Raw genomic sequence first — 13,197 nt, 5'->3', positions numbered from 1 at the left:
TAAAGAAACAGTGAAATCAAGACTCCACAGACAGCAGTCATTTTATACTAACATATTTATTTTATCAACTTTAATTAAACAAACATTTATAACAAAACTATAAAAGTCATTTCATGACATCGTGACTTCTTGTTACATTTATCAAAAACACAAGTTAATAGATCCAAATAAATCAAAGTAGCTTCAATTCTCTCCATCTAAAACTGATCATAAAGTCCCATGAATGTGTGTGTGAGTCCATGTGTTGTGTTGGTTCTATGGTGTGTTGTGAGTCTGTGCTGTCTTGTGTCTGTGAACACTCTCTCTGCTGTGGTTCCTCCTCCCAGCTCCTCTTGATGCTCAGCTCTCTGTCAGCCTCCTCTTTGACTGTCTGGATGTGGAGCTTTCCGTCTGGAGACAGGCAGCAGGTGACCGCTTCAGGGTTCAGGCCTTCAGGCAGATCCAACTCCTGTCTGAACTCCTGGAGTCTGTGAGAGTAGGAGCCTTTCCCGTCCTCCTGTTTCTTCTCTGTCTTCCCGCTGACTCTCAGCTTCCTGCCCACCTGCCTGACAGACAGCTCCTCTGGAGAAAAGCCTGCAGTGTCCAGGGTCAGGCCAAAGTGCTGTCCGTCTTTGTCCAGCTGGAAGCTCACAGGTTGCAGGGCCACACTGCTCTGGAGAGGCTCCGGTTGAATCGTCTTTTATCTCCTTTGTATCTTTCTGCCTCAGCAGAGATTCTGTCCCAGATTTATACTCTGACAGGAGGAGAGGCGGAGAATTCAGGAAGATTCCGGAAAATACCACACAGTTCCACTAGATATAGCTATTTGACAAGATTCAGTAGCATCCCCTCCTGTCTACTTGCTAAGACAGTAAATTTATCTTCACTCTTATTAAGGACAGAAGAACAAAAACAAAGCTTTGACAGAGCGACAAATCTTTAAACATTTAATGAAAATATCTTCAGAGATTTACATCTTTTCCTTGAGTTCTTTCTTTATCGTTTTGATTTCAAGTTACAAGTTAACATGTTACTTTGAATATTTTGTATCTTTACTTGAGCTAAAACGGTATATTTTATGTTTCCATAGTGTCTAAAATATGTATTGTTAAAAACTCATGTTGAAAAAGTTACATTTATTTAAAAAAATTTGGTTTAATAAATGATCATTACGTTCTAACGTCTAGTATTTCTACCTGTATCCCCTGATAATTTCTTGAAACATACTAGACATTAGTTCTGCTCCGTTTCTTCTTTTTTACCTCACGTCTATTTTCATTTCAGAGAATATTCTATGTAGATGGACCTTTGCAATACAATCAAAACAAGAGTGTTTTTATTCATTTTTATCTCTAAACTCTTAATCCTCTGTCAAACTGAAAGAGAAAGTCAAGAAATTCAAAGAAAAAAATTCTTTTAAAATTTATTCTTAAAAATGTTTCAAAAATAAATAAAAAAACAAACATCAAAACAAATAGTTTAATATTTATCCAGAATCTGTTTCAGTTGAATCTGGAAGATTCTCATCATTTCTACAAATGTCCACAAGTTGGTGTTTCAACCTTGATGAATAACAGCTCTGGTGGCTCTTTTTCTTTTTTTGTTTTGTCCAATTTACAGGAAAAACATTATACATATTTAAAACCTTTTTATATTTTAGGATTTTTAAATATAACACTAATATATATTGATTTATACAAGAATACTTTTGCTGTTCAGAATCTATTGTAAAATAACAGCTACAGCTGCTTTCTTGATTAATGCTCATTTTTTTAGACAAACTTCATTTATTGTGTCTCATCTCTAAGTCTCTGAATAGATGGGGCAGGAACATCATTTCCCTTTTTGAACCTCAAAAAATGTCCCATCTCTTCTGGAGTTTAGCTTGTAAATATTTCAGGATCTTTGAACTTGACTCTGATCAAAGAGGCTTCATGTGAAACTAAGAATCAATCCTCCAGAATTCAACTACAAACTATGTTTGTGATTAAGAGAATCTTCAGGAAACATCAAAACTCTCTCCTGATTTCCACCATCAACCCAAAAGACATTGAATGGAAATAACATCAACTGTTAGTTCTGGCGTTCTGGGAAAACTATTATTTTGGGGATCATCATATTGGAACCGCAGAGAACCTGGAGTTTTAGAACCTGTCTAAATAGTTAACCTTTCTTGGTAACAATTTATTTTGTTTTACATCTATACCACCAGGTATAAAAGAGGGAATTTTGGCACATCCTCTTTAATCTTAAGGGAATGTTCCTCTTTCCATATCCATGCCCTGATAAAGCAAAAGACAAGCTTAAAATCTGTTCCTGAAGTAAAGAAAAAATCTAGTGTAAGAACATCCGACATACAAAACATTTATACAAAAAAGGGTTTAACTGGTCAGGGGGTAAATAAGAAAAGAAAAAAAGGAAAATAACCTTAAAAATTTCACATTCATCAACTTAGTTACAGACCAGAGATTTGATGTTCTCTTCCTGAGAGTTTGTCTCCAGCAGCTGTCTGTTGTTAACACGTTAAGCTCTGATTGGTCAGGACTGGTCTCTGCTAACATTGATAAACCTTCAACCTATGAATCTCTCTGTACTGTGGCCTTCATGATGGAGACTGCAAAGTTCTTCCTGGGGTAGGACAGGAGAACCATCTCTAAAGCATTGTTTTAACTAAAAATATCAACAGAAGAGTTTTTCTAATGTTTTCCTCTTTGTAAATGATTTCAGGTTTTCCCTTTTTGTTGTGCTGGTTGTGCCATCATGTGGTTATCCTGCCAAAGGTGATCTTTCTTTCCCTTTTGCTGACACATCAATGTAGATGAATGTGTTGATCTTCTTCAGAACTTGTGCTCTTTCTGCTTTCAGGCTCCAAATCCACAGATCAGAGCAGCGGTGACCAACAAGCAGCAACTAGCTTTGCTTCCCACAGAGGAGCACAGATGAGCCGCTCTGCACCAGTGCATTACCGCTCTCATTCAAGCGGTGGTGTCTCTCAGCCAGTTCCAGTGTTTGTGCAGAATGTCCCTCAGGTTTATCCCATGGTTCCATCAGGCAGCAGCTTGAGCTCTGCTGTGGCAGGATACCCTGTTGCTGTTCAGCCAGGATCTGCTGTTCCTGTGCTTTCCAGTGTTCCTGCAGCAGGAGTGTCTGAGGCAGTTCATGTCCCTGTGCAGGGTCCTGGTTTCTCCCAGTTTGTTCAGACAGGCCCAGCAATGGTTGGCTCTGCTCCCCCTGTGCTGGTGTTGCATGAAGGAGCTGGTTCCACACAGCCAGGACCTGCTCAAGCTGGTCTGCCAGGTGAGTCCTGTAAAAAGCTGCTGTGAATGTTGTCCATGAGTCTTGGCCGTCTTGACCAGTGTCTTGTTTGTTCAGAAACCAAGTGGGTTGTTGCTCCATCTTTCTCTGAGCAAGCAGCAGCTGATTCCCAGGCTGTGGGCTCCAGTGACTTCCTGCCACCAGTCCCTCTCCCTCCACCTGGCCCTGTCCTCCAGTCCGGAGAGACTTCCAATATTGTGAAGGAAGCTGAACTCGGCAACTACCAGCAGCAGACGGAAGAGTTTGGTTACCCGGCTGAGGCGGTGCAGCCTGGATCTGCTTTCACCAGCGTGCTTGTTCCAGGCCAAGGACTTGGTGGCTTCTGGGGTTCTCCTTATCCTGGCTTTGACTACAGGCTCCTGTATGGTCTGTACCCTCCTGGCACCTACACCACCTTCAGCCAGAACCATGAGAAGGGCAAAGACTACTACCAATCCATCCACTACTTGAAGGAGCATGTTACTGAAGACCAAGGTCCTCAACAGCAGCAGCTTCAGCAGAAGGTCTTCCATGGTCAACAGCAGAGATCTTAAAGGTGATTGACCAATTGAGATACTGGGTATGTTGCTGACATTAGAAACATTGAGCTTCAGTGAATAAAACCATTTATTTTCCCTCGAGGAATCGTGTTATGTCCCCAATAAAAGAATAAATTAATATTGGTTCTTTTATTTTTTTCCTCATGACATGTTGTCTTATAGAGCATACCATGAAGAACAATTTTGACCTCAAGTATTTGTTTGTCACGAAACCACTAAAATTCAAACTCACCGTTTTTGCTTTGGATGTGAGGCTCCTTCAAGAGTATGTAGTTGTGTCAGTAGCCCAAAACAACTTAAAAGCCTTAAGATGTATGTATTCAATTGGGTACGAAAAACCTGTGCAATACCATACACTTGTTCAAGGGTTGCTCAGTGTTATTGGCCACTGATGGCCAGTATATCGCAGTGACTCTAACAAGGGAGGGAAACATTTGCAGTTGACTGACACTTCTTTAAACTTGTATGTGCCCTGAAAATTTTTATTTTTTATTTATTTTTTTGGTACCCTGCATGGAATGTATTACCACGTCAATGAGTGACGGACTTCATTCAAAGGGATTTCTCTGGAACATGAACATGCTCAGAGAAAGAAATGCTGCCTGGACCAAAGCGAGATTTACAAATTATAACCCTGACTGGATCACCTTCAGAGCCCTGAGAAACAGATGCACCTCTTTGACTCGCAAAACTAAATCTGATTTTTACTTAAATTCTATCAAATCCTAAATTCTGGAAACGAATCAAAATGTGAAATCAACTACACCTGCAAACCTTGTAGTGAACTCTGTTATACAGCAGAAAGAGGAAATTGCAAAACGATTTAACATTTTACTTTAGTGGGCTTAGTCCCTCTTTCATCTTCACCAGTGTCTGGTCATTTTCTGCCTGCTTCCTCTATTACAGCATCTTCTAATAATGCAATCAAATTTGTCATCCAACCAATTTCCAATTCAGAGTTGTTAAAGTCCCTGAAAGCCATTGATCCAAAAAAATCTCCTGGTCCAGATCTAGACCCTTACTACTTAAGACTTGCATCTGATTTTATTGTTGAACCCATCGCCCATATTTACAAGTATTCAGTCAAACATAATTCCCAAAGTTTGGAAGGCAGCTCATGTTCTCCCTCTCTTGAAAGGTGGAGACCAATCTGAGCTAAACTACAGACCCATCTCCAAATTATTAGTTCTTGCAAAAATTCTTGAATCCCATGTAAACTCAACTAAAACTCTTTTTAGCATCTAACTCGGTTCTATGTGAAACTCAGTCAGGTTTCAGGACAGGCCACAGTACTGTAACAGCTGCTGTATCTGTAACAAATGACATCATCAATGCCCTAGACAAGAAATTGCACTGTGCAGCCCTATTTGTGGACTTATCTAAAGCCTTTGATTCTGTAAACCACCAGCTTCTACTACAAAAGCTGAGTCTTATTGGTCTAGGTGATTCTGCTATTGGGTGGTTTAGAAATTATCTATCACAGAGAACCCAGTGTGTGATTGTTGAAGATGCAAAATCTGACTTCATGAACATCAATAGTGGAGTCCCACAGGGATCCATCTTAGCTCCTATCCTTTTCACCATCTTTATTAATGACCTGGGTAGTCATCTGCCAAATGTTAAATTCCATCTTTATGCATGGCGTATGGTAAATGGCATATACTTGTATAGCGCTTTCTATCCTCCTTCAAGGGCCCAAAGCGCTTCAAAGTCACAGACCCATTCACCCATTCACACGCACATTCACACACTGGTGGTGGCTCTGGTGGTGCAGATGATACCATCATTTACACAGTTGCTTCTTCTGTCAGTCGTCCTGTAAATTAGCTTCAGGAAGCCTTCAATCAACTTCAATATTCTCTTCATCAATTACAGTTGACCCTAAATGCTAAAAAGACACAATTCATGATATTTTCCAGGTCTCGTTCACATGATGCACTGAAGGCTGATATTCATACTTTGGAAGGGGTGAAAATTGAAAAAGTGTCCACATATAAATATCTGGGTGTGTGGATTGATGACAAACTGTCTTTTACCTCTCACATTGACCACTTGCTAAAAAAGCTAAAAGCACTTCTGGGTTTCTACTACAGAAATAAATCTTGTCTAAGCCCAGGTGTGAGGAAAAGACTTGTTCAGAGCACCTTCCTCCCAATTTTGGATTATGGGGCCATCCTGTACATGACTGCTGCCTCTTCAACTCTTAGTAGTCTGGACACAGTTTACCATAGTGCCCTGCGTTTTATCACAAACTGCATACAGAACCCATCATTGTGAACTGTACTCTCTGCTCTCTTGGTCTTCACTCAAAGTCAGGCGACAGAAACACTGGCTAACATTCACCTATAAGGCCATTCTCTGTAAACTACCTCAATATCTGTGCTGTCTTCTTTCTCCTGTTAACAACATATACAACTCTCGTTCCTCACTCAAATTGCTTCTTTATGTCCCCAGATTCCTCAGTGAATTAGGAAAAACAGCCTTTTCCATTGCTGCTCCGCTTTCCTGGAATAATATTCAAAACTCTCTGCATCTAGGTGACCTTATTCCATTGAATTGTTTTAAAGCAAAACTTTCTGAGCTTTTAAAAGAAACATGCACATGTCACCCTTGACCTGTCTGTACCACTTTTAATTAACCTATTAGTCATTGTCCTACTGTTCATTTTAATTGCATTTTATTGTATTTTATTGTAATTGTATTTTTATATTTAACTGTTTTAACTGTATTTTATTTTGTATTGATGCCTTTTGGCCCAGGTCTCCCTTGAAAAAGAGATGTAGTCTCAATGGGATTTCCTGGTAAAAAAAACTAAATAAAAAAAAAAAACAACAATCTCTACAACAGTCAACTGTGAGCACGACTTTCAGAGAGATCTGAACCGTCATCAACCTGACCTTCATATATTCAGTGATCATGATAACAACCAGCAAGATGACATAGACCCTGGTCAATTCTTTTCCACTGTTAATCTGGACTGCAAATATAGCATAGATGACTTCAAAAACTCTGTTAACTCAGAAGGAAGACTGTCAATCGTCCACTTTAACAGCAGAAGTATGTACACCAACTTTGGAGACATCAAGGACTATTTGCAGAATCTGGAACATTCCTTTAACATCATAACCATATCTGAAACTTGGTTTAGCTGCGACAAGGACGCTGACTTTGAATTGAAAAACTACGAACTTTGTTTTGTGAACAGAGTAAACAAAAGAAGGTGGAGTCGCCGCAATTTATGTGCAAAAAATATGAAGTTCACATCACTTCACTTTTACCATGAGATACACTTTGATGATACCACACATCTTTGAATGCTTAGAACATTTAAGAGAAATAACTTATTTTTCTTAAATAGTTTAAACAGTTTTGATAGAAACATGAAGCTGTTAGATCCACTGGAGACGTGTGCCTGCAGCCATTGGCTGAAATCAAGGCCTCCTCTGAGGTCAAAAGGTCATGCAAACACTCACTTCAGGTCAGTTTGAGCTCAGAACAGCTCAAAGAAGTATGAGAGAAACCTAGGAAAAAGAGGGAAACTTCTTCCAATCTTTTTGGTCTTGTTTTCTTTTATTTCAACTTACCCCACGTAACTAAGTTTGTGCCAAGGCAAGGCCAACGCATTTATTTACTTTATCTTTTTGGCAACTGCCGTGTATTTTCTTTTGTGCATCATATTTTTGAAACGATTATGTATTAATTTATTCATTTTTAATCGAATAATTGCTGTCTGCAGGTATTTTCATTAAATTCTGTGAAATTGTGGTACAGAAAAAAATTGATTTTATGTAGTTTTTCTACTATAGCAGACTTTACAATCTTTATTTTTACACAACCACAGGGTATTATTTTCAAACATGTAGAGTTAAGACTAAAGGCAAAAGCAGAACTGAGAGATTCAGAACGCTCTAATTTCACTCTTCAAAAAACTTTAGGATCAATTTTCTGAGTCATAAAGAATAAGTATCTCAGCATGTTACAAATAGTGATGCACCACAATGACTTTTTACAACTGGTATACCCGACAATTTACGACATCTTGCAGGCAATGCCAATAATCAATATTTAAAATACTTGAGAAAAAAAATGTTTGAGTAAGAGGGTGGGACTTTTGTGTATTCTAAAAAAAATTAAGAACCTGTTTTACCTGGTGTGGTAGATCTGAGCCTCTATTGCTCTGGTGTTTAGGGCTTGTTCCTGTGCAGCCAAGATCAGAGCTTCTGTGCTGTCCTGCAGGCCAGCCCTCTATACCATTGGTAGGACTTCTTGATATCAGCCACTTTAGTTATTGTTTAGTAATACATTCCATGCAAGGGCTTTTCCCTACAGCATTGCATCCTCTGCTTTACATTTCCTGACTTTCACTGAACACGCTGTCAGTTGGGGCCTCGAGTTTTATTTTTCATCCTGATAGTGACTTCCACACTCACTAGTCTACAGACAAGTTGAAAGAAGTGTCAACTGCAAATTTTTCCCCTCCCTTGTTATATTCACTGCGATATCATACTGCCCGCCAGTGGCGGATAACAGTGAGCAACCCTTGAAGTGTATGGTATTGCACAGGTTTTTTTGTACCCAATTGAGTAGATTAATCTTATGGCTTTTAAGTTGTTTTGGGCTACTGACACAACTACATACTGTTGTAGGAGCCTCACATTCAAAGCAAACCTGTGAGTTGGAATTTTGGTGGTATTGTGACAAATACTTGAGGTCAAAATTGTTCTTCATGGTATGCTCTATAAGACAACATGTCATGAGGAAAAAAATAAAAGAACCAATATTAATTTATTCTTTTATTGGGGACATGACAAGATTCCTGGAGGGAAAAAAATGGTTTTAATCACTGAAGCTCAATGTTTCTAATGTCAGCAACATAACCCAGTATCTCAATTGGTCAATCACCTTTAAGATCTCTGCTGTTGACCATGGAAGACTTTCTGCTGAAGCTGCTGCTGTTGAGGACCTTGGTCTTCAGAAACATGCTCCTTCAAGTAGTGGATGGATTGGTAGTAGTCTTTGCCCTTCTCGTGGTTCTGGCTGAAGGTGGTGTAGGTGCCAGGAGGGTACAGACCATACAGGAGCCTGTAGTCAAAGCCAGGATAAGGAGAACCCCAGAAGCCACCAAGTCCTTGGCCTGGAACAAGCACGCTGGTGAAAGCAGATCCAGGCTGCACCGCCTCAGCCGGGTAACCAAACTCTTCCGTCTGCTGCTGGTAGTTGCCGAGTTCAGCTTCCTTCACAATATTGGAAGTCTCTCCGGACTGGAGGACAGGGCCAGGTGGAGGGAGAGGGACTGGTGGCAGGAAGTCACTGGAGCCCACAGCCTGGGAATCAGCTGCTGCTTGCTCAGAGAAAGATGGAGGAGCAACAACCCACTTGGTTTCTGAACAAACAAGACACTGGTCAAGACGGCCAAGACTCATGGACAACATTCACAGCAGCTTTTTACAGGACTCACCTGGCAGACCAGCTTGAGCAGGTCCTGGCTGTGTGGAACCAGCTCCTTCATGCAACACCAGCACAGGGGGAGCAGAGCCAACCATTGCTGGGCCTGTCTGAACAAACTGGGAGAAACCAGGACCCTGCACAGGGACCTGAACTGCCTCAGACACTCCTGCTGCAGGAACACTGGAAAGCACAGGAACAGCAGATCCTGGCTGAACAGCAACAGGGTATCCTGCCACAGCAGAGCTCAAGCTGCTGCCTGATGGAACCATGGGATAAACCTGAGGGACATTCTGCACAAACACTGGAACTGGCTGAGAGACGCCACCGCTTGAATGAGAGCGGTAATGCACTGGTGCAGAGCGGCTCATCTGTGCTCCTCTGTGGGAAGCAAAGCTAGTTGCTGCTTGTTGGTCACCGCTGCTCTGATCTGTGGATTTGGAGCCTGAAAGCAGAAAGAGCACAAGTTCTGAAGAAGATCAACGCATTCATCTACATTGATGTGTCAGCAAAAGGGAAGGAAAGATCACCTTTGGCAGGATAACCACATGATGGCACAACCAGCACAACAAAAAGGGAAAACCTGAAATCATTTACAAAGAGGAAAACATTAGAAAAACTCTTGTTTTGATATTTCTAGTTAAAACAATAATTTTAGAGATGGTTCTCTTGTCCTACCCCAGGAAGAACTTTGCAGTCTCCATCATGAAGGCCACAGTACAGAGAGATTCATAGGTGAAGGTTTATTAATGTTAGCAGAGACCAGTCCTGACCAATCAGAGCTTAACGGGTTAACAACAGACAGCTGCTGGAGACAAACTCTCAGGAAGAGACCATCAAATCTCTCTGGTCTGTAACTATGTTGATTAATATGAAATTTTTAAGGTTATTTTCCTTTTTTTCTTTTCTTTTTTACCCCCTGACCAGTTAAACCCTTTTTTGTATAAATGTTTTGTATGTCGGATGTTCTTATACTAGATTTTTTCTTTACTTCAGGAACAGATTTTAAGCTTGTCTTTTGCTTTATCAGGGCATGGATATGGAAAGAGGAACATTCCCTTAAGATTAAAGAGGATGTGCCAAAATTCCCTCTTTTATACCTGGTGGTATAGATGTAAAACAAAATAAATTGTTACCAAGAAAGGTTAACTATTTAGACAGGTTCTAAAACTCCAGGTTCTCTGCGGTTCCAATATGATGATCCCCAAAATAATAGTTTTCCCAGAACGCCAGAACTAACAGTTGATGTTATTTCCATTCAATGTCTTTTGGGTTGATGGTGGAAATCAGGAGAGAGTTTTGATATTTCCTGAAGATTCTCTTAATCTCAAACATAATTTGTAGTTGAATTCTGGAGGATTGATTCTTAGTTTCACATGAAGCCTCTTTGATCAGAGTCAAGTTCAAAGATCCTGAAATATTTACAAGCTAAACTCCAGAAGAGTCGGGACATTTTTTGAGGTTCAAAATGGGAAATGATGTTCCTGCCCCATCTATTCAGAGACTTAGAGATGAGACACAATAAATGAAGTTTGTCTAAAAAAATGAGCATTAATCAAGAAAGCAGCTGTAGCTGTTATTTTACAATAGATTCTGAACAGCAAAAGTATTCTTGTATGAATAAATATATTCAAGTTATATTTAAAAATCCTAAAATATAAAAAGGTTTTAAATATGTATAATGTTTTTCCTGTAAATTGGACAAAACAAAAACAGAAAAAGAGCCACCAGAGCTGTTATTCATCAAGGTTGAAACACCAACTTGTGGACATTTGTAGAAATGATGAGAATCTTCCAGATTCAACTGGAGCAGATTCTGGATAAATATTTGTTTTGATGATTTTTTTTTAATGTTTCAAACATTTTTAAGAATTATTGACAAAAAATAATTATTTTCTTTGAATTTCTTGACTTTCTCTTTCAGTTTGACAGAGGATTAAGAGTTTAGGGATAAAAATTAATAAAAACACTTTTGTTTTGATTGGATTGCAAAGGTCCATCTACATAGAATATTCTCTGAAATGGAGCAGAACAAATGTCTAGTATGTCTCAAGAAATTATCAGGGGATACAGGTAGAAATACTAGATGTTAAAACGTAATGATAATTTATTAAACAAGATTTTTTAAAATAAATTTAACTTTTTCAACACGAGTTTTTAACAATACATATTTTAGACACTTTGAAAACATAAAATACACAATTTTAGCTCAAGTAAAGATACAAAATATTCAAGGTAACATTTTAACTTGTAACTTGAAATCAAAATAATAAAGAAAGAACTCAAGGAAAAGATGTAAATCTCTGAAGATATTTTCATTAAATGTTTAAAGATTTGTCGCTCTATCAAAGCTTTGTTTTTGTTCTTCTGTCCTTAATAAGAGTGAAGATAAATTTACTGTCTTAGCAAGTAGACAGGAGGGGATGCTACTGAATCCAGTCAAATAGCTCCATCTAGTGGAACTGTGTGGTATTTTCCAGAATATCCCTGTATTCTTCGCCTCTCCTCCTGTCAGAGTATAAATCTGGGACAGAATCTCTACTGAGGCAGAAAGATACAAAGGAGAGAAAAGACGATTCAACCAACATTCAGCTGCACAGCAGTCTGAAGCTGATGAAGACATTTCAACACAACATTCTGGAGGAGGCGGAGCCTCTCCAGAGCAGTGTGGCCCTGCAACCTGTGAGCTTCCAGCTGGAAAAGACGGACAGCACTTTGGCCTGACCCTGGACACTGCAGGCTTTTCTCCAGAGGAGCTGTCTGTCAGGCAGGTGGGCAGGAAGCTGAGAGTCAGCGGGAAGACAGAGAAGAAACAGGAGGACGGGAAAGGCTCCTACTCTCACAGACTCCAGGAGTTCAGACAGGAGTTGGATCTGCCTGAAGGCCTGAACCCTGAAGCGGTCACCTGCTGCCTGTCTCCAGACGGAAAGCTCCACATCCAGGCAGTCAAAGAGGAGGCTGACAGAGAGCTGAGCATCAAGAGGAGCTGGGAGGAGGAACCACAGCAGAGAGAGTGTTCACAGACACAAGACAGCACAGACTCACAACACACCATAGAACCAACACAACACATGGACTCACACACACATTCATGGGACTTAATGATCAGTTTTAGATGGAGAGAATTGAAGCTACTTTGAGTTATTTGGATCTATTAACTTGTGTTTTTGATAAATGTAACAAGAAGTCATGATGTCATAAAATGACTTTTGTCGTTTTGTTATAGATGTTTGTTTAATTAAAGTTGATAAAATAAATATGTTAATTTAAAATGACTGCTCTCTGTGGAGTCTTGATTTCACTGTTTCTTTAAATTCTCTGAAAATNGAAAATGTAATAAAATGACTTTTGTATTTTGTCATATCTGTTTGTTTGATTAAAGTTAAGAAAATAAATATTTGAATGTGAAATGACTGCTTTTATCGAGAAAAACTTCTCTTCTGACTGCTGTTGTTAAAGATTATTTAGAATCAAAAATGTAGATTCTAGTCTGGTAGAAAATTCTGCCATTTTACCACCAATACATTTTGTTTATTCGTGCATCAAACATGTATTTTATCATTCATTTTAAATAAAACTTTGAAAAATATTTGAAAATGGAAGAGTTGTCCCTTTTCCCTGAACTCTGGGTTGTACTGACAGACATGGCGGTGTGAGTCCAGAACTTCATGGTAGGGGAACCGGTTCTGGTGTCCAACCTGTTTGCTGCAGTTTGACATGTTAGCCAGCAGAGGGCAGCACAAGCAAACGCCTCAGACAAAGCAAATCAAACCTGAAATGAATCTGAACTAATGATGGAGAAAAAAACAATATTACAGTCATTTCAAAAAAAGATTATAATAGAATAAGGAAAAAAAACATGCAGCAGACCATTTTATCATTATTATTATGTAGAGAAATTACAAATATTTTAACAATC

The 13,197-nt window shown here is 39.3% G+C and overlaps 2 protein-coding genes and 1 pseudogene across 3 annotated transcripts; 2 read left to right on the top strand and 1 right to left on the bottom strand.

Annotated features, from left to right (window-relative positions):
* The first annotated feature begins 2,486 nt into the window (after nt 1-2,486).
* On the top strand, nt 2,487-3,951 carry LOC112138360. Its single transcript, XM_024260912.2, has 5 exons — nt 2,487-2,612; nt 2,707-2,759; nt 2,845-3,276; nt 3,352-3,829; nt 3,916-3,951. The coding sequence occupies exons 1-4, from the start codon at nt 2,584-2,586 to the stop codon at nt 3,825-3,827; spliced, it is 990 nt and encodes a 329-aa protein (XP_024116680.1). The 5' UTR covers nt 2,487-2,583; the 3' UTR covers nt 3,828-3,829; nt 3,916-3,951.
* Nucleotides 3,952-7,926: 3,975 nt separating this feature from the next.
* LOC112138361 lies at nt 7,927-10,060 on the bottom strand. Of its 2 annotated transcripts, none has more exons than XM_036211098.1 (5): nt 9,957-10,060; nt 9,809-9,861; nt 9,292-9,723; nt 8,736-9,216; nt 7,927-7,953 (listed from the first exon to the last, which is right to left on the bottom strand). In XM_036211098.1, the coding sequence occupies exons 1-4, from the start codon at nt 9,983-9,985 to the stop codon at nt 8,738-8,740; spliced, it is 993 nt and encodes a 330-aa protein (XP_036066991.1). In that variant the 5' UTR covers nt 9,986-10,060; the 3' UTR covers nt 7,927-7,953; nt 8,736-8,737. The 2 variants fall into 2 exon arrangements, with proteins under 2 accessions (XP_036066991.1, XP_024116681.1); XM_024260913.2 differs by lacking the exon at nt 7,927-7,953 and adding an exon at nt 8,610-8,649.
* Nucleotides 10,061-11,322: 1,262 nt separating this feature from the next.
* LOC112138358 lies at nt 11,323-12,492 on the top strand (annotated as a pseudogene).
* Nucleotides 12,493-13,197: the final 705 nt, after the last annotated feature.

This window comes from Oryzias melastigma, unplaced genomic scaffold (genome assembly GCF_002922805.2).
Source record: "Oryzias melastigma strain HK-1 unplaced genomic scaffold, ASM292280v2 sc00533, whole genome shotgun sequence".
NCBI lineage: Eukaryota > Metazoa > Chordata > Actinopteri > Beloniformes > Adrianichthyidae > Oryzias > Oryzias melastigma.
This window is presented reverse-complemented; position numbering and strand designations above follow the sequence as displayed.

What these genes read in the sequence shown, in the direction of transcription:
- LOC112138361 (XM_036211098.1), bottom strand. Translation starts at nt 9,985, where the DNA reads ATGATGGAGACTGCAAAGTTCTTCCTGGG. An exon ending in ACTGCAAAGTTCTTCCTGGG is followed by an intron (nt 9,862 to 9,956) that starts GTAGGACAAGAG and finishes AAATGATTTCAG; the next exon opens with GTTTTCCCTTTTTGTTGTGC. An exon ending in TGCTCAAGCTGGTCTGCCAG is followed by an intron (nt 9,217 to 9,291) that starts GTGAGTCCTGTA and finishes TTGTTTGTTCAG; the next exon opens with AAACCAAGTGGGTTGTTGCT.
- LOC112138360 (XM_024260912.2), top strand. Translation starts at nt 2,584, where the DNA reads ATGATGGAGACTGCAAAGTTCTTCCTGGG. An exon ending in ATGTGGTTATCCTGCCAAAG is followed by an intron (nt 2,760 to 2,844) that starts GTGATCTTTCTT and finishes TTCTGCTTTCAG; the next exon opens with GCTCCAAATCCACAGATCAG. An exon ending in TGCTCAAGCTGGTCTGCCAG is followed by an intron (nt 3,277 to 3,351) that starts GTGAGTCCTGTA and finishes TTGTTTGTTCAG; the next exon opens with AAACCAAGTGGGTTGTTGCT.